The 23,959-nt window shown below is 32.4% G+C and overlaps 2 protein-coding genes across 5 annotated transcripts; one reads left to right on the top strand and one right to left on the bottom strand.

The window, feature by feature from the left end:
- Positions 1 to 8,275: 8,275 nt before the first annotated feature.
- Positions 8,276 to 9,136, top strand: LOC117927714 (LOB domain-containing protein 12-like). Its single transcript, XM_034847369.1, has 2 exons — positions 8,276 to 8,464; positions 8,553 to 9,136. The coding sequence occupies exons 1-2, from the start codon at positions 8,309 to 8,311 to the stop codon at positions 8,910 to 8,912; spliced, it is 516 nt and encodes a 171-aa protein (XP_034703260.1). The 5' UTR covers positions 8,276 to 8,308; the 3' UTR covers positions 8,913 to 9,136.
- A 4,675-nt stretch (positions 9,137 to 13,811) lies between these two features.
- LOC117927711 (cytosolic endo-beta-N-acetylglucosaminidase 1) lies at positions 13,812 to 23,743 on the bottom strand. Of its 4 annotated transcripts, XM_034847365.1 has the most exons (13): positions 23,128 to 23,742; positions 21,828 to 21,965; positions 21,069 to 21,178; positions 20,875 to 20,986; positions 20,682 to 20,789; positions 20,444 to 20,556; positions 19,418 to 19,499; positions 18,792 to 18,872; positions 18,193 to 18,245; positions 17,459 to 17,594; positions 15,463 to 16,213; positions 14,685 to 14,738; positions 14,314 to 14,396 (listed from the first exon to the last, which is right to left on the bottom strand). In XM_034847365.1, exons 1-12 carry the CDS (start codon positions 23,611 to 23,613, stop codon positions 14,704 to 14,706), a joined length of 2,205 nt encoding a protein of 734 aa, XP_034703256.1. In that variant the 5' UTR covers positions 23,614 to 23,742; the 3' UTR covers positions 14,314 to 14,396; positions 14,685 to 14,703. The 4 variants fall into 4 exon arrangements, with proteins under 4 accessions (XP_034703255.1, XP_034703256.1, XP_034703257.1 ...); XM_034847364.1 differs by lacking the exon at positions 14,685 to 14,738 and having other exon boundaries at positions 13,812 to 14,396; positions 23,128 to 23,743; XM_034847366.1 differs by lacking the exon at positions 14,314 to 14,396 and having other exon boundaries at positions 14,687 to 14,762.
- Positions 23,744 to 23,959: the final 216 nt, after the last annotated feature.

Here is a 23,959-nt window from a genome sequence, read left to right as displayed (position 1 = left end):
TTTTTAAAATTTTATTAAAATAAATAAATATTAAAAATATTTGTAATTTATTTGTGTGAAAATCAATGTTTTATATCTTAAAAAGGTTGAAAAAAATCAATTAAAATATTTTTTATTTATCATTATATATAATTGGGGTGAGACATAATCATATTGCCTCGAGTTATAAAAGATTTCCTAAACTCCTCTTGAACCCATTTATTTTGATCCTAAACTCGTCTAGAAAAATTTGCCTTATTGTCATCCCTAGTCTAGATCCATCTACACAACCACTTGAAAAATGATTTTTAGCCATTGGAAGCTAAAAAAATAATAATGTCTCAAAAGAGTAAAACTATCAAATATCATTTTTTCGCATTTTCTTAAATATTAATATTTTTAATTAAAGAATAATATTTCTATAAATTTAGAAAACAATTCAAATACATTCCAATATCTATAAATTAAGGTAACTCCAAAACACTAGCAGGAAGAAAAACTAATCCCAAACTTTCTAAAATATCAATAGGAAAAAAAATTCAAAACTTTCAAAACAAAAGTAGGAAAGAAAAAAACAATTCATAATTGAAAGAAAACTTGAGATATCCAAATCTTCATAGTGTCTTTTTGAATTGCCAATATTTAGAGTCATAAATTTCAAGGTTTAAAGTCGAAATCTGCAAATGACCTCTTTTATTTGAGATCAAGCTACTCAAACCATTAGTCTAACTTTGTTAGAGTAAAACAAAGATCCAAGTCATGTCAAAGCTCAAATCATACTAAGACTATGTTTGGTTGGTTGGATATAGAATAAAATTACGATAAAAGAGGGAGATAACATACCATAACTAATGTTTACTTAGTGATGAGATGAGATGAGTTATCTCTTAATTTAATATATCATATGTTTAACCAAATATAGGTTAAAATATATCATCCACCATCTTTTTTATGACTTATACATAGGATATGCTAATCATAAGGTAAGATATAGGATATTCATTTCTCATGCAACATAAATATGAAACAAAAGTTTGGTTAATATTAGTTTTGATGATAATAAAATAAAGTTTAAAACTAATATTTTATCTTAAGTGTGTTGAGGTAAGATGATTTTCAAAGTGACGATTACAAAGACAAATCAAACTAAAGACAAATTATACTAAAGAAAAATCAAGAAGAAGAAGAAGACCCTAAAGAGAATAATTTGCAATATTCATTATAAGGTTATTGGTACACCGGAATCATGCATTTTATTTTTATTTTTGCATAAAAAATTATTCAATATTCTAAATTATTTTAAAATTGAATGACTTCATGTTTTCAATTAAAATTATGAGCGAAATTCTTTCTAAACTTGCTTTAAAAGTTTTAAAAAGCTAAACATAGGTTACCGAAGGTTTAGACCTCAAATTAGGTTGTTTAAGCACTTTACAGTTCAATCGGTCAAAGGTCTAAGAAATCAGTTAGGCTTAATCAATCAAAGTGCATTTTGCATCCCCTTTCTTCCAATAGCATATGTCTAGTAAGTTGAGGTAAAGTCGAGTTCTGATCGAAGGTCAATTGAAGTTTTGACCTTCAATGGTTACTTGTCAAAACATTAAATACGTAATAGTGAACCAATTGACCCCCAAACTTGCTTAATGGCTAGTTTGAGGTCCTAAATCTTATTTAAAGGATCCAAACTCCTTTGTTTCATGAGTAAGAGTTCTAAATCTTTTATCAACATTATTTGCTCCTTAAGAGAGTGTTTTTTAGCGCACTTTGTTTTCAAACTTGCATATTTATTCAGTGTACCTCGATCCTAGCTTATTTTGTACCATTTGACCTATTAGGACTTATAAGAACATTTCCTACCATTTATTGTAAACGTTTGTGAGGCGAGCTTAAGTATGAGGTGTCACTTGAGGGAAGAGTTTGGAGACTTTACTTTGAAGAGTCATATTGTAGAAGGTATTTAGAACCATAATCCAAGAACGAGTTTGGAATCATAAGTCTAAAAGGGTTTATCAAAATCATAATCCAATTGTAAGCTTAGAGGCTTAGGTTGGAAGATTATGCCCTTTTAAGATGATTACCTTAAGTCCATATAACTAGAATCTTAACAATAAATTTATTTATTTTTATCAATTTATTTATTTTTATATTACTTACTTTGCAAAATATATATTTTTATTATAAAATTAAATTTTTAGTCAAAAAATATTCACAAAATAAAATTAATATATGTGTTATTTAATATATATATATATATATATATATATATATATATATATATATATATATATATATATATATATATATATATTGAATAACATAATATAAAAAATATAAAATTTAAATATTTTTATCATGAATATTATTAAATATAAAATAAATTTCATATTTTTTTAAATAAAAAATGTTAAAATATAATATAATATATCTTATTGGATATGTCAATTGGGTTTAATATCTAATAATATCGTATCTCATTGGAAATTATATCTTACGATATATGATTTATATTTAATAGGATATGATCTATTAGAATATACATATTATATCATATTTTATCTTATCCTACTAACCAAACAAATGTCAAACAAAGATAAAATCATACCGAAACTCAAGTCACACCAAGGTCCAAATCATAATCAAGTTAATACTCAAAACTAAATAAAATCAAACCCAAATTAAACTCAAACTATTTGATTAAGTTTCTTTAAGAGCTTGATTAATAATTGAGAAAGGAGAAATTAAATTGCCAAATAAAGATTGTTCTTATATCATTTTTCAAATCAATAAAATTTATTTATTTGAAAAATGATCTTAGTATAATCTTCATATTGTAATTATTCCTTTCTTTATTGTCAATCAAGAACTTGAAGGTGTAGGATCTCATATGAATTGAACTTAATTTGACTTGAGTCTTGTCTTGGACTTGGGCCTTGATGTATGATTTCAACCTTTAACTTGATTTGGACTTTGATATAACCTAGAGGGTGGCCTGCCTTAGGCCTTAGTGTGACATGGATCTTATCTCAACCCAAGTCAGCTCCTTTTGAGAGCTTTATTCTAATTCTTATCTTCTTTCCAATAAGCCTTATTTATGGAGATTGGAGACATCGTATTTGAAAAATTTTATAATTAATTAGAAAATATAATTTTTAATTTAGCTAACACTTAGGAGATTAACACACCCATAATTTCTTATTTAATTGGTCACGCTTTAAATTAATTATAATATTTACATTTTTTATTAATCCATAATTAATTTAATTTTACAACAGAAAAACAGAGAGAGCAGACGGTAGAGGTCCATAAGATGACCCTCTTACCAAATGTCATCTCTCAGATGGACCGGTCTAGTTTCATTGGGCTCAGAATGGCCCTGTCAATGTTGGAATGGGCTTTGTTTTAATTGTAATGGCCCAGTACATACTCCTTCACAATGGAGTTAATGCTTTGGGCCTAGGCTCACATCCTCAGTATGTCTTGTTAGTTTGACTTGGCCCGAGTAAAAGCCAGCATAATCCAAATCCAATGATGACCCATTTCAAACTTCAAGGAACCTAGCCTCTAACAAAATTTTCTAAAAAAATTATCCTACATTTTGTACAAAATTATATGATATTTATTTGGATGTGATGAGTTTAATTTGGATTGGGGACTCCGAAAATTGAAATCAATTATTTATATTCATAAAAAAAAAATGGTGGTTTTAAAAAACATCTTTCAATTATTTTCGCTTATTTTCTGAAACATGTTTTAAAAAATAATTACATAAATATAAAAAATGATTACAAATAAGCCAATACATATAAAAATTATTTTAAAAATATAAAAAATAAATTAAAAATATTTTAAGTTCTAAATAAACTTTTATTTTATAAAACACGTTATAACAGTTTTCAAAACCTATTTGATTTTTAAAATTATTTTTGAAAATACTTCTCAAATGAAATCTTAATCATTGAAAGCATCTGGTGATATTTATCGAATTCCGATTACCAATGAGATTAGGGGTGCATTAGAAAAAGAATAAAAAAACAATAAATTCAAATTAAAAAAACACATATGATGGAAAACATGCATGAATCTCGAAAATAAATCTTCATGGATACGATGCTCATTTAATGCATGCATTGGAGGTCTCATGTGTTTTCCTTCTAAGGTGGTGAAAGATGTCTGTTTTTTCTTGTTACTTAATTGTCTTAAATTTAGATTTTTCACGGGAACCAAACAACAAGGTTCTTATCCCATCTACAAATGAATGCTCCCTCCCTCCTAGAACCTAGGGTTTTCAATCAAGGCATAGGTCATTGATCTTGATAAGGGCACTCCCTTCCACTTCTAATAAGAATAAATCATTTTTGGAATTAAAAATAAAAAACACATTCTACTCATGGGCAAAGTGTTTTACAACTTAAAATTTAAAAGCATTTCTAAAAGTTTTTTTTTTTTTTTGAAAAATATTTTTTTGTTCTTATTTTTTATTTTTTTTATATATAATAATTCCTTTATATAAATTTTCTTTATGAAAACTGAAAGCCCAATTGAGGGGATTTTTCTAAGATGCCCAAAGGCACTAATTAATAAAAAAATTACATGTTCTTATGAGAAATATATATTATATTTATAAATAAATAAATAAATAAGCTCTGGGAGAGACCAAAACAACTAGAGAAAGAAGCATGGAATCATGTGGAGGGCCTTAAATGCAAGGGGTATGGGACTTAGGGTTCTACAACCCCCAAACAGAGTTCAAAATTGTTAATTTCCCTAGAAATGGGCTTTATTTTAATAATTTAATTCATATATTAATTAATTAATTGATTTGATTTAATTTAATTTAATATATCTCATGTCAGGGTCTCATTAATTTCTTGGTTCAATGTTTCATTAATTTTCAATTATTAATTACTAGTAATTATGTACTAAGTTTGTCTTGAGTTTATCTAATGTTTTGTTAGTGTGGACCCTTCGATTCAAATCTTTGGATCTTGATTTAACATCGTGACTTTTAAGACAATAATACATGGCCTTGGTTTTAGATTTTTTTATTTTTTATTTTTTTTTTAAATTATTTTTATTCTCTCATGCCTCATGCAAAATAAACAAATGTTTCCTCATATTTTAGGGCTTTGTAAGATTTTTAGACATTAAAAATCCATTTGGAAATTGTTTTCAAAAATATTTTTTTATTATGAGAATGAAAAAATAAAAAAAACATGTTTAATAACAAAAAATAAAAAAATGTTTTTAGTTCTTAAATACAAAAAAACAAAGTGTTTTGAGATAATATTTTTAAGTTATTTTCAATTATTTTTACTTATATTTTTTTGGATTGTTTTAAAAAATAGCTTTATAAGTGTAAAAAATAATTAAAAATAAAGTATTAAATATTTAAAAATAATTTTATTTTTAAAACATATTTAAAAATATAGAAAATATGTTAAAAACATTTCAAATTTTCAAATATAATTTATAAAATATTAGAAACAATTCTTAAAAACCATTTTTCAAATTTGTTTTTAAAAATTGTTGCAACATGACCTTAATTTTCCTTTTTTTTTTAAAAATGCTTAATTATTTTAAATAAAAGATAGAGAATTTTGAAAATTTTATTTTCCTTATTATTTTCAAATTTCATACCCACAATATATTTTTTAAAAGTCATAGATGTTGATATTATAGGATAATGATTGATAACAAGCCATTAAAATTCACGGGTTTTGTTTTCATCCACAAAAAATAAAAAAATAAAAATCTAGAGATGCTCATAATCTATCTAGAACTTTCTTGCTATGGAGGATCCAAGTGTGTGATTGTTTAGTCTGATAAAGAAATGAAAGATACAAAAGATCCCATGAATGAATAATTAAGAATAATTTTTTAATTTATTTGCACCAACCCTATTTGAAATAGACATTTGTGGCTCTTCAAATGGCTTATTTACTCACATGACACAATATAAATATCTTGATTTCTTATTTGAATTTTGAACTTAAATTGTGGGAAAAAAAATGAAATTAATATTATCAATTTTTTTTCTCTATTATAGAAAGGATTAAAAAAAAAAAACAAAATTTTGTGATTTTTTTTTAAATGCCAAATAAAATTAAAGTATTTTTTGGGTTAAAAAATTGAAAATAGATGAATCGGAAGTAAAAAAATTTAATATATATATATATATATATCAAATACCCTCTTTCGATTTTATTTGATATATTTGGGTTAGAGAAATTTGGGGAAAATAGAAAAAAAAGAAAAAAAAAATAATTTTAAAATACATGAATTTTAAATTAATTAATTATTTTTTAAAATTTTTTAAAGAATAATTAAATATGAAAAAATATATATTTTTTATATTTATTTATTTATTTTTCCTTCCATTCTCGAGTGCTTTCTCGATAGTCAAACGTAACCTTAAAATGAATGAATATGAAAGGCATAAATCATTTTATTTGAGAATTGAGAGAGGATGTGGGTTCACGTGAACGTGTCTCCAACAAACATTCACGGTGAGAGTGGGCTAGGGTTTAGAGTTTCAAGTAGTTTCTGCAAACGGGTGCTCGGAAACCCTAACCCTAACCGTAGACGGCTAGAACACACCAGAGCTAGTGGCGAGTCAAAGGAAGAACGTGGAAGGGATACACTCATATCTATATATATATATATTTATATATAACATAACGTCCTTTTCTTGAATGCGATGGGACAACCTATCACACGAGTTGGCGGCGGTCAACGCAGCCCCACCCATGTGTCTCTCTACTACGTGTCTCACGCCTCCATTCTCATGGTCGCTCCCATCCCAGAGAGTTCTTCATCCATTCCTTCATTCAACTTTTATTTGATTTTTTTTAAAATTTTTAAAAACATAAAATGGCAGTGACTCATATTTAAAGTATATATATAAAATTATAGTGAAAAATAATAATTTTTAAAATTTATTTTTAAAAACTGATAATATTAATTTGGGTTAAATACATACCCAAATTTAGTAAAAACCAATATTTTATCCATAATTACAAATTTTTTATAAAATTATAAAATGATTTTTTTTCCCTTAATTCATGAGTACATAAAATTTAAATTATTTTAATTTTTTTAATTTTTTAATTATTTTTATATAAGTGTGGGAATCCATTTTTTTTTAAATAAAATAAAAACAAAAAATAATATCAGGAAACTAGAATTGAATTATATTTATATGACTTTTTTTATTTAAACTTATATTTATTTTTAATAAGTATTTTTTAAATATAAAAATAATTATATATTCCTTATAGTTTTAAAATGAAAAGTTAGAAAAAAATAAAACAAGGTTCCAAAATCCCTTTAAACATTTACGTGAATTGGGCCCCACATTTAAGAAGCCCAAAAGCAGGCCTATTAATTGGGCCTCAGCCCACACGCCTAATAATGATGACAATAATAATTAGAAGGAACAAAACAAAGATTGGAGGGGGGAGATTGGAGATAAAACAAAAAAAATAAATAATTCAAAGAGCTGTTGCTTTCGAACAATGTTCAATGCAGGCATATTCAAAGGCACATGGGCCCACATAAGGCCAGCATGGCCACAACAAAGCTTTATTTTATTTTTTTGAAAAAAACCCTTAAATATGGAGATAATTTTCTTCAAATTCTCACTGTATTGTTTCTCATTTCACTACTATTTTTTTTTTTTTTTTGTCATAGCAAAGTGGAAAAAAAATCATTATTTTTAGAGTCCAAACAATGCCTTAAAATTATATATCCTAGTTTTGATATAAATTTAAACTAACGATGATTAAATATATTTAACTAAAATATCGGAAAAATAAATAAAATTACCTTATAATAAGTTTTAGATATTTTGATCGCAATCGATCTCTTGACCATTAAAATACACTTATTTTTTAAATTAAAATTTTGTTATACATTTCAAAATTACGAATTGAAATTATAATTTAAAATTTTTATATTTTCAAAAGACGAGACTTCAAACCAATTTAAAGAAGAAAAAAAAAACTAAAAATAATTAGTTTAAATATTGTTTTTGGAAAAAGCAGCAATTCAACCCAAAATTCTGATCATCCAATTTGAATAGGGTTAATAATGAAAACGCAATGCTACCTAGTTAAGTGTTGTCTCATCTAAGATATCGTATACAAATATAATATAATTAATCATTCATTTATTAATGATCGAAGTCATTAATTAATCAATTTAATTATAATGACTTTTCTTCACCCACGGCTATTATAAATATATCCACTCCATTCTGATTCTCCCAAGGCCTTCTTTCTCCAACCCTTCTTCCCTTCTCGCCTTTCTCCCACGCTCCTCTCCTTCTTCAATGGGCGGAAATTCACCCTGCGCCTCCTGCAAGCTCCTCCGCCGCCGATGCGCCAAGGACTGCATCTTCGCCCCCTACTTCCCTTCGGACGACCCCCACAAGTTCGCCATCGTTCACAAGGTCTTCGGCGCCAGCAATGTCAGCAAAATGCTGCAGGTAACATCCATATTCACATTCTCTGAAGCTATATACATATATATGGCGTAGCCTATGAGCTTACGCTTGTTTTTGGGGTGTTTTCCAGGAGCTGCCGGTTCATCAGAGAGCAGATGCAGTGAGCAGTCTAGTATACGAGGCGAATGCGAGAGTTAGAGACCCGGTTTACGGGTGTGTCGGAGCCATATCGTATCTGCAGACTCAGGTTTCTCAGCTCCAAATGCAGCTGGCCGTGGCTCAAGCCGAGATATTCTGCATCCAGATGCAGCAAGAGCAGGTGGAGATACCAGCAGCCCATCAAACCGCCGCTGCCGGAGACGGAGACGACGGAAAATCGTTTTTCCTCCACGACGCCCTCCCCGAGTACCTAAATTTCGCTTCAAGCAGTAGTGTAATCCATGACTCTCTCAAGCGAGAGAGCCTCTTTAGCCATGACATGGTTTCGTAATAAAATCAATTCCTTCTTTGCTTTCATACCATTCCTCGTTCCTCATTCTTCTTCGTCCTCAAACTCTACAAAAAGTCCCCGTGACATGACATGGTATGACGTGATATTGTATCTTTCAAAGAAACAGTTTGATCGAAAAAATTTAGGTATCAGATAAACCGTGTAAGCACATAGTAATGTAATCGACATCGCATGGTTTTCCAATAAAATCAACTTTTTTTTTCCTTTGGATCTCACCATCTCATCGTGAAACCTTTTATAAGATCCTTCCTGATATGATATGACATTGCATTTATATCGATCGAAAAAGCAAGTCAAAAACAAAATTTATCCAGAATCCGTGTAAACACGGATCGGTTTTCACTTGTTATATAAAACTAAAAATATTAAGAAACAAGGGAAATCACCTACAATCCGCTTAAACATGTAGTAGTTTTTTCACTTCTTATATAAAATTAAGAATATTAAGAAACAAGGGTAAGAAGATGGGGTCAACGCTGGCATGTGAGTAAGTGGAGTAAGTTGGAAGAGTCCTGAGCAGCCTTCGTTAAACAAATGAAGGGAGAGAGGGTTGTTTATCTCTTAATATAAAATTAAAGCTTCAGTGAGAGTGGAGGGCTTGTGTCCTCAAGTATCTGAGACATTAAGTCTTGAACTTGTAGCTCATCATCCAGGACTCATCTACAGTTGTTCCAAATTTTCCACTATTCCATGGATTGCAAAATCCAGAAATTGCTAGATTTTTGCCTGAGAAAATGGTTAGGGTTTTTGGGTTAAGCATTTTATGGATATGATCTGCTTCAGCTTCAATATGGGGGTAAAATTTGGGGCTTTCATGGAAAACCCATTTCTTAAACTAGTGGGAAATGTTAGGATAATCCAGAAGTGTATGGAAAACATGTTTCCGGAAACACCCAAAACATGTTCATTACCGTTAAGATGAAACGTCAAATGTTTTTCCTTTGAGTTTTGAATTCCATTTCTTATTCGTTTCCCATTTCTCAAACCTCCAATCACAAATATGGAAAATGTTTCAGTGAAAAGGAAAATGGTTGGAAGTGGGATACTGCCAAATGGCAGCAGATCACAACTTGTTCCAGTGGATTCACGTGGGGGGCAGTGCAAGGGACTGCTCAGTTCATGGCAAGTACACAAGACGATGATTTTTTCCTTCTTCACCTACTATTTATATGAATTTTAATTTCTAAATCCATCTCTCAATCCAATTATGTGTCGAATCAGTGTATTGTTTTCTGTAGTGAAGAAAAAAACAAAGGCAAGGCAACACAACTGAATGAAAGATTCCTCCCCGGATTTGTTTATTGTGGAAGCATTTCCCAAGTCAAAATCCAGGAGCTTTTAATTCTTCCATCTCTGTCAAAGACTTCTTATCCTTCTAACTTTTTGGTTTTAGTCCCCTCCTTTTTAACCATTCTTAGCTGTAATGGGCTCTCAACAGTGAGATCCTTTTTTCCTCTCTACCACTTGATTCATTAGAAAGTTCTCTTGTAGCTACTTTTCAGTTCACATCTGGGGTTTTCTACTTCTTTCTTGAGGTTTCTTTCATTCTTTACTACTGATTTTAACTGATTTATCAGTTAATCAATAGTATTAACGTTAAATAAAAGTGATTCAAATCTTTTCCCACCATAAAGTTAACCTATCTACCATAAAGTTCTCCCCTTGTTAAAAGGTGTTTTCCAGCATAAAGTTGGTTTGAGTAATCTTTACATCATCCTAATCATCCTATTCATTCATGCCATCCTGTCAAAAAACATCTGGAAAATGTTGACGCCGGCATCAATAATTCAGAGATTTCAAAAAGAAAGATTAAGACAGAGTAATGTGATCATTTCTAGTCTATTCAAGTAAAGGAAAAATGAGGATTAAATGAGGTCATGCATGATCATTTTGAGTAATCCAGATACGTTCATTCAGGTGAAACAGCAGTGATTAACAGAATTCAATGAAAAGAACAAATATGAATCAAACGTAAGTTGAATACAAGTATCAGCATGCCAGGACACAAGGATGGTACCCTACTTTTCCCCCACACAATCATTACAAAATCTTCACTCAAAAAACTTGAAACTTCTTAGGCAATGCTATAGTTAGTTTCATAACAAAGAGATGTCAGTTTAGGTTCCTGGTTAGTTTTGTTGCTTGAAGTTTCTTATATATGGTGGAACCATGGCAGCTTCTATATAAAAGGTTGAGACTAGAAATCAAAGCTAGAAGGTCTAGCACATGAATTTTCTATAGTGGGATTAGGAGAAGGTAGTGCTGAAAATCAATAAAAAAAGGGTAAATCAATGAAAGCTACATTACAAGACAAAGGGTTCTCCATTTAACTATCAACCTCGGTTTTGGTTTCTTCTTGGAGACGAGGAAAAGAAGGTGGAAACCTTGTTTCTTTTTTGAGGGCTCGAGGATAATGCCTCCAAATAAAGGCTGATTGGTTTTTCAAATCACACCCTCTTTTGGTTTCCTAATCACTCCCTCTTTTGGTTTCCTTCTATCTTATTCTTTCTTTCTTCCTTTCTACTTCTCTAGTAGTACTCATTAAACTAAAGCATTTGGGCACTTTGCTTCAACACAAAAAAGAGAGAGAAGCAGCCTAAGTGATTGCTAAGCTAACGAGTCATTCCAAACAAAAGAACTCTGCCTTTTAGGGGATAGAATAATAAAAGGCTCACTTCTCTGCATATTTTCAATCACAGTATGTCAAACACTTGGGTGCTCCTGTTCTTTGTCCAGAAATGTAAAACACGTTGGACCCCAATCCTACTGCTGAAAAACATCACCGTTCTTATCACTTTGCCAGTGAAGCAAAACACAATAAATAACTAAAATATATCTACCTTGTGGAAAAAAGGGGCCAAGGTGTCCTCATTAGGGATTGTTCCTCTCTACTTCTCTAGTAATATTCATTGAACTAAAGAGCTTAGGCACTTTGCTTCAACAAAGATAGAAAATAAATGGCCTAAGTGATTGCTAAGCTAGAAAGTGATTCCAAGCAAAAGAAATTTGCCTTCTAAGGACTAGACTGATAAACAAACAAGGGTAGCTTCTCTGCATATTTTCAATCACAGCAGGTCAAACACTAGGGTGGTTATGTTGATTTTTTCAAAAATGTAAAACACGTTCAGCCCTAATTCAATCACTGAAATACATCAGCGTGCTTATGTCACTTTGCCAGGGAAGCAAAACCCGATAATTGCTAAAATATATCTGCCTAGTGGAAAAAGAAGGCCAAGGTTTCCTCAGTATGGGTCAAAAATCAAATATCTCATGTTCTTGCCTATGATTAGAAACAAGCAGAGCATACCAGAGAACTGAATCATTCGGACTATTAACTAGTTTCAGATCCAAGTTTCTAGATGCACATTCATGGAACATATCCGGGTTTTCTCAGGCCTACTTATACTATATCTTAAATGTTTGCTGCACGTAACTAAAATAGAATCTCTGTCAAAAGGATTCATGGAAAAGATGTTTGCTGCACGTAACTAGTTTCAGATCCAAGTTTCTAAATGCACATTCATGGAACATACCGGGTTTTCTCAGGCCTACTTATACTATATCTTAAATGTTTGCTGCACGTAACTAAAATAGGATCTCTGTCAAAAGGATTATGATGACCTTTCTTGCCACCTGTACCAAACAAAGCTGCATTCTTGATATGTTTTTTGTCTTTAATACATTGTAGATCATATAACAGACCAGGTAAACTGAATCACCTACCTGTCTTGTTCGACAAAACATCGGCATTTGAGACCACTAGTTATTTTTCTCTATAATCAATTCTGGTTTCAAATGAACAGATAAAACTTTTGTAGTAACTACTATATCTCATGGCCCTACTCTTTGTCATGCGCATCGGTGAAAAAATAATAAAAAAGAGAAGGGAATCTTGATCCTCGAGAAAAACAATCTAAAAATCACCATAGCACAATGATCATATTACCATGCAGATCTAACACAATGTCTACAATTTGTGGTTGTTAAAGGAGTTGTCTTTTATTGATATGTTTGAATATTTCATCTTTCTGCATCATAGCCTCCTAGCGATCCAGGATTGCTAGGAAAGGGTTTACAATGTTTCCCAAACACCTTCTCAAACAATCACATCTGTTTCATATTTGTGTCTTCCCCATGACTACCAGCTCTTGCACTAGTGTTGGGAGCAGGAATCTAAGCTTCAAAGGCACTTGATTAATTAGCTGTCCATACATTTACGAGAAAATTACAATGAGCTTTCTAGGATTGGCCTATTCACATGGACCTTCCTTCTGTTTTCTGAAATTACACCGACCTCCCCCATTAGATCTTGTTCCTCATGTTCATCTAATGTCAATTAACAGATGGAAATCAATGAAATTGACTTCACTTATACTGTAACAAAAAATGCAGCATTTTAAAAGAAAAAAAAAATCACTTTCCCAACCAACCACACACACACGCACAAAAAAAGAGCAAGAAAAGCTCTTTCTTTATTTAAAGCCTAGTCGAAGCTCTAACTGCCAAATCTTCTCAACTTTGTCAACTGAACCCAAGGAATTCAGATTTTATGAGCCATAATCATCCAATCAAAGCTATAATCTATATGTCCACATCAAGCTATAATCCCAAGCTCAGATCAACCCACCATGTTCAGGAAGAGTTGCAGCTTTCCAGCTAGGCATCAGTGGTAAATGCTGAAGATTCAACAATAGGAGCTTGTTGAATTAGTATTCCATGCTTGTCATGGATGCAAATTCTCTATAGGGCATTCACAGAAATCTGTGAAGGATTGAAACAACTTGCTCATTCTCTGCTGGAAGGAGTACCCTCCAAGGATCTGTCATTTGAGTCATGGGAGGTTTGAGAAAGAGCCAAACTATATTCCTTATAGAGGACTTCAAGACAATTCATTTGGTTGATACAAACCTTAATTTGTGGAGCAAATAACTTAAACAATGAATATGTCTATCACCTTCTATATGCTCTCTAACATGCAGTTACTGAATGAATAACGATACATATTCAAATTCATTCATTACATAATATAAATTGAATGCATTAAACCTCAAGCCACTTATTTCTCCATGCATATTATTCATACACATCTCAATCCTTCATATCCTAAATACTCACCAATTCAAGTGACTACATTCCATCAAGACCAGCAAAAGAAGCAAAGGTAATAACCAAGCAGCCAAACAATTGTCCCAACAACCAAAATCTTCACCAAGTTGTAATTATTGTGAATTTCCCTCAGCTCAGCTATCATACTCACATCCGTTTCACTTACATTGCTCCTTCTATAATCTTGGGTAGAAAAACACCACTCAAAGTAGCTACAACTACCAGTTGGACAGCAACAATAGGGTTGAGGGCTATTTTTTGACTTTGAAAATTTTATCACAGCTTTCTTGCCACATTCACATTTTCGGTTCCTGAATTTCATCCCATCATCATTGGTACCAGATGATGATATTGAATCTGTCATTATGAAATGGAAGAGAATCAATTGAACCAACTGAAGCCACAAACACAAATGGAGATCCGGAATTATGCAAAAACACAGATTTGGAGGGAGCAAACCTCCTAGAAAATCTAAAAAAATTAATGCCAAGATCCCAACTATTTAATGAGTGATCATTCATGTCAATTTATACATAAAAGATGCCAAAAAAAAAAAAATCTTGAAGTCCATTATCACGATATCATATTTTCCCAAAATGGCAAAAGACTGCAATTTTTCGAAGCTTTAAACAACTCACTACTCAACTTTAACCTTGAATCATGTTTACTTGTGCACCTTGGCTAACTGCAATTCTTTCTCTGCAGAAATTGATAATCACACTTCTTCAAATCAAATAGGTCCATACATGCAAATAAGGAAGAACAAAGTACTTTAGAAGATATAGGGTGTTCAGGAATAATGGATATTTGGGATTAATGGACAATGTTCATTGAAAAACAGGAAAAATGATGAAGTTTTTAGCATGAATAGGATGCGGTAGAAGGCTAATACGAACGCTTTCATAAAAGTTTTGACCAACGTCCGTAAACTCAATGAACTAATTACATATCGATAGGAGGGAGGGGTCATGTTGCTTGACCAAAACCTCAGAAGGTCTACATATTTTTTGAAAACAGAGTGAAGGTCCATATAATTAACCCAAGGGAGGTCAGTTCAATTTTCCCTAAATTTTATTATCTCATTCATAATACAGTAAAAAGAGAAGTGAATTTGATCAAATGATAAGAGTTTGATGAATTCAAGTTGCAAGAAACAATCACCATAGAATTTATATCTAGAAACACATTCAAACACATTCATTAGATTCAAGTTCTGAAAAGCAATCCCCACATATTCATATCTAGAGACAAATCAGTAGTAATGAAATATCAATGAAAAACATACAATTTTGTAAAGGGTACTTTATAATTACCCATTTTTATTGTCATTTGTTCATGTTACAATATAGGCTAGGAACAAGCAACATTATTCACCATCCCTCAAAACAAAGGAGGAGCATAAATTAAGAGGCAATTTACTGACCTTCAATATCCAGTTGAAAATATGGAGAATCATCTAGCTTCTGGCTAGCTCCATCAGTACCACATACTTGTATGATGAATTTAAGACTGGAAGTTCCAGAAGGAACCACGAAGTCAGAAACATAAAAGGCTTCCACTTGTGCCACTCCAAGATATTCCTGCTCTCTTTTAAGCATTGTACCAGGATTTCCAACCTCTTCATTTGCTAGTTTCTCAACATAAACATTGTAGTTTTGGGACATGGAATAATTTCCATCTTTCAATTTCCAAATGATCTTAGCACTAAGGGTCTTGGCTCCCTGCAAATCTGAAGTCCATTTAATATGTTGAACCTCAACCAGCCATGAACTAGAGGGTAAGAAATCTGGGTTCTGATCAGAAGTTTTAACCATGAGATGACCTAGCACTGCATAATAATTTGATGGACTGCGAGCTAAATCATTATCAAGATGATCTGACCCAGAATTCAATTTCAAGTCAATAAAATCAGGCTTTGACTTGTAGCATACAGCATGAATCTCTGTTAATATGTACCCATTCATTGCAATACTACTCTCCTGTATGACCCAACCTGGAGCTGCTTCTATCTTTACAACTCTATGTGGCATGATCACTTTGCTGAATTTGCTTGAGAATTGGTTCATTGTAAGCAATGTGCTTCCCTGGGCTGCAAGAAGAACCGACATTCTCTCATTCAAGGTAGAAGAGAACTCAAGAGAAAGGCCAACCAGAGAGCTGCTATCTGATTTCAACTGCATAAAATGTGGAATTAAACAGCTAAGATGAAAGGAGGAAAACAGATTGGGAAGTAAAATTTTCTTATCAGTTTATATATTGTAGATTATATGGTAACCATTTGATGACATAGAAACAGTGATCAAGAATTCTACTGTAAGTCAAGCTAAAGATTCACCACTGTGATTGGAATCTAAGCCATTATGTTAAAAAGAAATTTTTTTGTAAGTGATAAGAAAGTGTAACCTTCTCAGGCAGATATGAAAGTAACACAAAATGATATGAAAACCATGATGATGAAACAAATATTCCTCAGACCAGTTTAAACAAAAATGGTATACACATTTTCTTTTTTTTATATAAAAAAAAAACCATATTTAAAGAGAACATCTGCTGGCTGTGTTGATGCTTAATGTGGATTTGAACAAAACTATAGTGAAAATGTGAATCTTTCAAATTTGAGTCAACACTGACAGAATTCAGATTCAATTTAGTAAATTTATGGAACCTAGATGTCCAAAACAATGAAAATCGTTCAATTATGGTTCATACAGAAGTTGGAGCTTTAAGGTACAAATCCATACAGAATGGAGACATTACAGAAGATGAAGTTATCATCAGAAACAATAGCCTTGGATTGCTTTTATGAATTCAAAAAATAAATTGATCCTAAATTGCGCTATCATTCACAGCATGTGCTCCATTTTCTGCAAACCCATTTTATGGATGGATTTAAAGACAAAAACTAATTGTATCTATTTCTGGCAGACTTTCCCAGGCAAATAATGGGACAGATTTAATTTAATAATTTCAGTTCAGATTAATTCTTTACATGATTGTTATTGTTTGGAATAAAATGGGACAAAAATGAACTGGAACCACCATTGATTTGACGGAGAAAATCTGGTAGATTGAAAATGGCAACATAAAACACTCATATAATGCTATATATCAGAATATTTGCTGGACTATCCACATCCTTTATAGCAAATACAACATGGATGCTAAAACTATCCAAGGGGTTTGATATTTGACCCTGTAGACACCCCTTTGGAGGAAACAATTTACATGTTTCAGTTTCAGTGGAAGGCACAGATTTATCCTTTCACCATTTAAATTGGATGAATCCTGTTGTTGGCTACAGAATCACCAGAACATTAAAATAAAAAACTAATCATCAAGCTAATCTGAAAATTGTTTGGAAACTCCTTTTTTCGTTTTCATTTTTTGGGCAAGTTCAATCCACAAAAGAGATCACTTACAGAATATGTAAAGTGGACTGGTAAATTCCCCAAAAGAATCTCTCCCAGAAAGAGCCTCGTCCTGAAATAATCATTTCCTTGAAGAGTTCCTTTAAATGTGATGTTCCCTCCTCCGCTATAAGATGCTTCCTTAGAACTATCATTTACAACATGTTTAATCCAAGACACAACAATGATATCAAATCAAACAACAGAAAATAAAACTAGTGCAAAATCAAGATCGTTCAAAGCAAATAATGCACTGTAAAGTCCATGTTGCAGGCACGTAGGCAAAAAGCTAGCCACTGTCTAGATCCAATAGTAAGAAACATACTGAATACATTTTTTTATAATGGTTATTCTAAAGTTCTGAAAGAGCCATGTGCAGACATCAGGTAGCTACACATTAATGTGATGGTTCACTCATACAATGTCCTTGGTGGTGGACAAACCATCAATCTATGGTATATAGAATTTTTTTTTTTTTCCTTTTTTTGGATCCTTAGGAATGTCATGACCAGTCTTCTTCAAGATTACCCCCAGAAAATGAGGAAAAACATCTGAACCTTCCTAGTACAATCTGTATATCTTTTAAGCATATTTCAGCAACTGGTGCTGTCAAACTTCTACAGTTAGATACATGATTGAACCATGTGGGCATCCAATATCTCATGCATTTCAGTTGAAAGATCATGGTTGTATAGTAAACCATACATTGAAAAGAAGAAAGAAATCATATAAGGATTGAAACTTACTTGACAATGACTTGAATAGTGTTGGTAGAGTCTTCAGAAAACTCAAGGAAAGGCTGCCACAAATAATCAGTTAGATAAAGGGGAAAAAAGAGCATGCTAACAAGTTAAACATCACTAATAATTAAGATGACATGTTCAATTAAAAACAGGAACTTAAAAACTGCTGTACTGTTACAAGATTGAACTTACTATCAGATCTTTGTAATCAGTTCGATCCTTAAGATGTTTCTAACACTTGATTTCACCAATTGAGACTAGCATACAGGATTAAGCACTCTGATATGTTCTTTCTAGTTTATACCTTCTATTCCTTTTGTTCTATTGTTAAGAAAATTCACATTTATAAGAAGGCATTCAAATTTTCTTCTCCACAGCTAGAGCTTACACAAGGTTTTAAATTCCGAAGTTGATAAAAATGTGAAGATGCAATGAATGGTGAAGAAAGTGATATAAATTTTTAATAGAACTGCAAGAAGTGTTCAGAAGAGATATCATACCAATGAGTCAAATGTGAACTAGCAAAGCAGGTGCATAACACAAAATTGCTTGTTAGGGAGGGAGAGAGAAAATGAGAAATTGCAGGTTTATTGGTTGCAAACCTGAAAGCTTTGGCAAGAGGTGTTGCACCAAGGAGTATCTGATACTTGGACTGCATCGATTGCAAAATGATAACCATGACCCTGAATAATGTCAAATACAGTTAAGTTACAAAATCAGTACATATGAGAGGTGTGACGTGAAGTCTGGCCCCTCTCCATGACTTCTCCCCCAATCCTATATTTGCTGCTAAAATCTTGCAATGTCAGGGTTAAAAATGATGAAAGCCCAGCATCTGAAAGGCCTCATTTGCTGAATCAAGCAAGGCAGATTCAGTTTTTTCAGAAAATTTTTAACCAAGCAAATTGCACATATGATGATGTGGACTAACAATAAAAATATTTAAAGCTCATTTGAGGATGTTAGATAGAAATCCCTATAGAAAGATATAACCAGTAACCTGGCATCTGAAAAACAGGTAAGAAAGCAGTAAAAGTAAATTCTTATTAGGGGTGTCAATAATTTCACAAAACACTTGCTGAAGCTAAAATGAGAAAGCCAGAAAACTTGCTCAGTAAAAGCAAAATCATTTCAGAGTGATACATCCTAGAAGCATCTTTACTAATTTAAAAATATAAAACAGCAGAAAAAGGAAAGAAGAAACATGTAAATGCTATAAGGTTGCTACCTGATCAAAATTTGAGTAGAATGGCAATACTCTGGGGTATTTTTGTTGTATTCCCCATGATTTCTCAATAAGAGACCACCAACTGCAAAATCCATAGTATACAATAATGAAGTTTGTTGTACAAAAATACAAAATAAAAAGGGTCTGCCCTCTAACAATTAGAACATATTTCTTGTATAATTGTAGTCCAGATGTGCAATTCACAATTGTGAAAACATTAGTTTCCCTTACGAATATATAAAGACATGACATCTTTATCCTGCCCTATGCCAGTGGTTAATCTACCATATCTAATTGAAAGATATTCTCATAGATAGATCCCATTTTTTTCTCAGGCTAACCAACATAGGTATTACATGAGTTTTGACTTTCCTTTTGAACAATAGATTAGTTTTAGTATCATCGTTTTCCCTACTTTCAGAAAAATTGACATTTCCACTGTCATTTAAATTTTTCTAAAAGCTAACTATTGGTTTTGTGGAACATTTAATAATTCCAGGAAATTCATATAACTTTTTAAGCATAAAGCAAAAAGATTATGATAACGTATGCTGTAGGAAAAGGGCAAATATTAGATATACAACTTGGGAACAAGAGTATGAATGACTTGAAGGCTGCAAACACAACAAGAATCTGATACAGACAAATATCAGTTGATCTTCAGGAACATATCATGATTCAATGCATGCAATTGGAGAAAACAATAAGAAACTCTGGAAATTCTGAAAACCTATAACATCAAAGGATTATGCACTGGACAAGATAGTCATGATTCATTATCCAGATAAACAACTGCAACAAATTATAAAGCATATATGGGTGCCTACTAAGAATTTGATGCCAGCTTGGTTAGAAGCCAATGCATTTAAGTTATATGTTTCATACAGGAAAGTTCGATCTTTGCTGTTAGCTAAAAAAAAAAAATGAAAAATCTGGAGAGAATGGCCAACCAACTAAGTAGAACATATCAAAAGTGAAATAACTATGAAATTTTACGAAGTTTGCAATAAGAGATGTGTACATTACCGATTCTGTGCAGTCTGAAAATCAGGTGGTTGCTTGGTTTCATAGACCCATCCAGGTGCAAATATGGCAGCTGACACTTCTTCTTTCTTCAGCAAATCAAGTGCAACGTTTGTCTGAAATTCAAAGAGTTCTAAAAATTGAATGATCCTTACAAATTTTTTTATCATTCCAAATAAAGATATTTGGGGCAAAACACAAAAGCTGTTACACTTTTAACAGGTTGGGACATCATACATACATTCCATTGTCCACCACCATAGGTATTCCTTCCAAAAACATCAATACCCATGTACACATCAAACTTTCTATCACCAGCAGCATCAGCTGAAATCTTTGGATAGCTTTCCTGTATCAGACATAAGAGAATCTGTATTCAAAGAAAATGGAAGTGAAGCCAAACTTCCAACTAGGAGAAAAAGAAAAGGAAATACCGCCCACGTGTAGTTTATAAAAATGCCATCACATATATCAAAGAAAGGTTTATTCTTATTGTTCAGTTGATCTTGCCACTCAAGACTACCATCAATGGTGACGCTATCATACCTGCATAGCCAACAATAGTGAAAAAAATTATTTCACTGTAACAAAAACTTAACTATAATAGCAAAAATCCCATAGGGCTCACCATATAACTAAAGATCCAGGCATTGAAGAGTGCATGGTCTGGGTTAAATGGCTGACAAATTCTTTCAGATTAGGGATTTGCCCTTTAGCCAATGCAACTTCCATATTGATCTGCAAGTAACACTTCCTATATCACTAATAATTGAGAAACTATGGTACATCTTCAAAGGATTGCTTGTCTTTCTTTGTATTTTTCATTCAATCAATATAGGAATTTTTTTTTTTTTAAATGTTAAATTGCAATTATCTTTTTTTTTTTTTTTTTTTATCCTCTACTTAAAAAAAGCTCCCACTTTCTCTTATAATACTTCTGAAAAAAGAAAGAATTCAAAAGAATAAAATACTGAATTCAACAATATATTTTGCAGTAAATGAGCTATTCCATTCCTTCCATTTTGGAAATGCTTCATTTAATCTTTCACCTTCATATTTTTCTTTATCCTTTTCCCCTCAAAATGTAATTTCTTTTTTCTTATTTTTTTTTCAAACCAGCTTTGATTCAAATTCCTTGACCAGATGATTTGAAAAGAATGCTAAGGTTGCCCAAACTATAAAATATTTAAACAAGCATATTCACTAAAAAGAACATGAACTCCACCAAAGAAAAGAGGATTAATGATAGCAGTGCACATATGCATCACTAGTAAATACAGGAATGGGCACACCCTGTCAAGCTGTTTAATGCCAATCATGACAAGAACTTGAAACTCAACGATGAAAAGGCAAAGATTATAAAGCCTAAAGATTTCATAAAACATACCAGCCACCCATCAAAGCCCAAAGCAACAGCAAGCTCTGTTAAGCGCTCAGCATACATTTGAGCAGACTCCTTTGTTGATAGCAGTGCATTGCAAATGGCTCTTCCTTCATCCCATTCTGTGATGAAGGTTCCCAATACCTTAATACGAGAGGCACAAAAAACTATTATACACGGAGATACTTTCTTCCATTCATGTAATAAAAGCCAAACATGACTCTAGAGTGAAAAAGGACATAGCCCAAAAATTAACAAAATCCATCAACCCAAACAGAAAGTTAGAACAAAGGGACAACAAATATAACAGAAAAGGCATACAAGATGCATGATGATGAAGCATGTCCAAACTCTAAAGCAGTGAGACAACAGAATTACCATCACCCATGGCATACCGCAAGGAGTGTTTTGACAAATTTTCAAGTGTAAAGCGTTGCACCCCTTTGCTTAAGAATTAAGACAACAAACAGAGGATAATCCAGGCTTGCTGATAAAATTCAGTCTTCTAAAGCATTTTACTTGTCCTATTACCCAGTTTGTAACTTAGCAAAAGAACAGGAAAGAGTCATGTAATGCTTACAAAGTAAGTTCTACTTCCGCTGATAGACTATAAATCAATTATCCACCTCTGTACAGAATACCATTCAGTTATTTATCTTTCTAGTTGAACTCGTGCAGATAAAGGCCAAAACAATTCTATAGAAATCGAAAAACTTTATTCTTCTTTTGTGGGGCAAGCCATAGTGGAACGCCCGCACCTGACTAACATAGTTATCACTTTTGCTTCAATCTCAAATAATTTCCCTTTACCCTACCACAAATCATTCAGTAAAAAGTACTTCCAAAAAAGAATGAACCAGTGATTTTCATTTGTTTAACTTCGCAAAAGCCACAAAAAAAAAATAATTGACCGACAACTTGATCAATTCACAATCTACACTCGTTCCTCTGTTGAAATCAACCCCAGACCAATTCAAGTAAGGCAATCATCTCTCATACTTGACTAATAATGTCAGCCACACAATTCCTTAGGTTATTAAATCAGCTCAATCTACTAAGTCAACGGTATTTTCCCAAAACATTTCAAAAAACTGAATTTGCAAATCTTGATTTAGCGAGACTCAAATCAAATAAGGGCTTCCACTAATTTGTCATCCCAACGATTTAACCGAAACCCAATAATTTTTATATGTAAAACAGTATCAAATTCGAGTCATTATCCTTTCTATCACCATCTTCAATCTGAAAACCACTGACCCATTAACTCCAAATTTGGACACTTACACGCCATCAACAGCCCACATACCTTAACACCATGCTTGTGAGCAGCATTAGTCCAGCAAGGAGGCGGAAGAGTCACAAGACTATGCGAAAAATACACGAACACATCCATCAAATACCAGTGCCATATCGCATAGGCACCCTCATTAGTCCCTCCCTGAACCCACTTATCATCAAGGTACCCACCAGCCATGTCATGGCACACAAGCATCCTCGGCCTACTGGGCAACGACCCAGATTGAATAGGCACAGATGCCACATTAAATGGGTAGTGAAAGGAGCTGAAATAGGAGCGGGACTCGAGTTCTTGAAGGGTTTTGATAGGGTAGGAGATTGGAGTAGAGGGTTGTGATGGGTCAAAGGGTGGTGGAGACGCAGAGGAGGCTTGGAGCTGTTCTTGGGACATTGGGATGAAGAGGTTTTTGAAGGCGTTGTAGATTGGTTTGAGAAGGTTTTTGAAGGAAATGAGGATTTGACGTTTCAGGGACGCGGGAATTTGACTAAATTGCATTGGAAATGATGAATTTAACACTTGCAGGTTTGGAATCTTCCTTTCTTTTTCCCATTTACTCCCTTAGTTTCCTTTCAGCTTCCCGTCAATGGCGTCAATGGCGTCAATGAGTCATGGCTTTAACCGATTCTTAAAATTTTAAAAATAAATAAATAAATAAATCAAATAAAAAACTAAAAAGATCACAGAGCAGTTCACAAAAAGATGGGAGAAATTTCCTTTAGCTTGAAATGCAATTTGCTTTATCTACATAGGGACAAACTGGTTAGTTTTCTTCCCATGATCCCATCCTTTTCTTAATCAACATGCAAGAAGTTACAAATAGGGTAAAAATTTCAATGATTGT

The sequence above is a fragment of the Vitis riparia genome, chromosome 13, assembly GCF_004353265.1.
Source record: "Vitis riparia cultivar Riparia Gloire de Montpellier isolate 1030 chromosome 13, EGFV_Vit.rip_1.0, whole genome shotgun sequence".
Classification (NCBI taxonomy): domain Eukaryota; kingdom Viridiplantae; phylum Streptophyta; class Magnoliopsida; order Vitales; family Vitaceae; genus Vitis; species Vitis riparia.
This window is presented reverse-complemented; position numbering and strand designations above follow the sequence as displayed.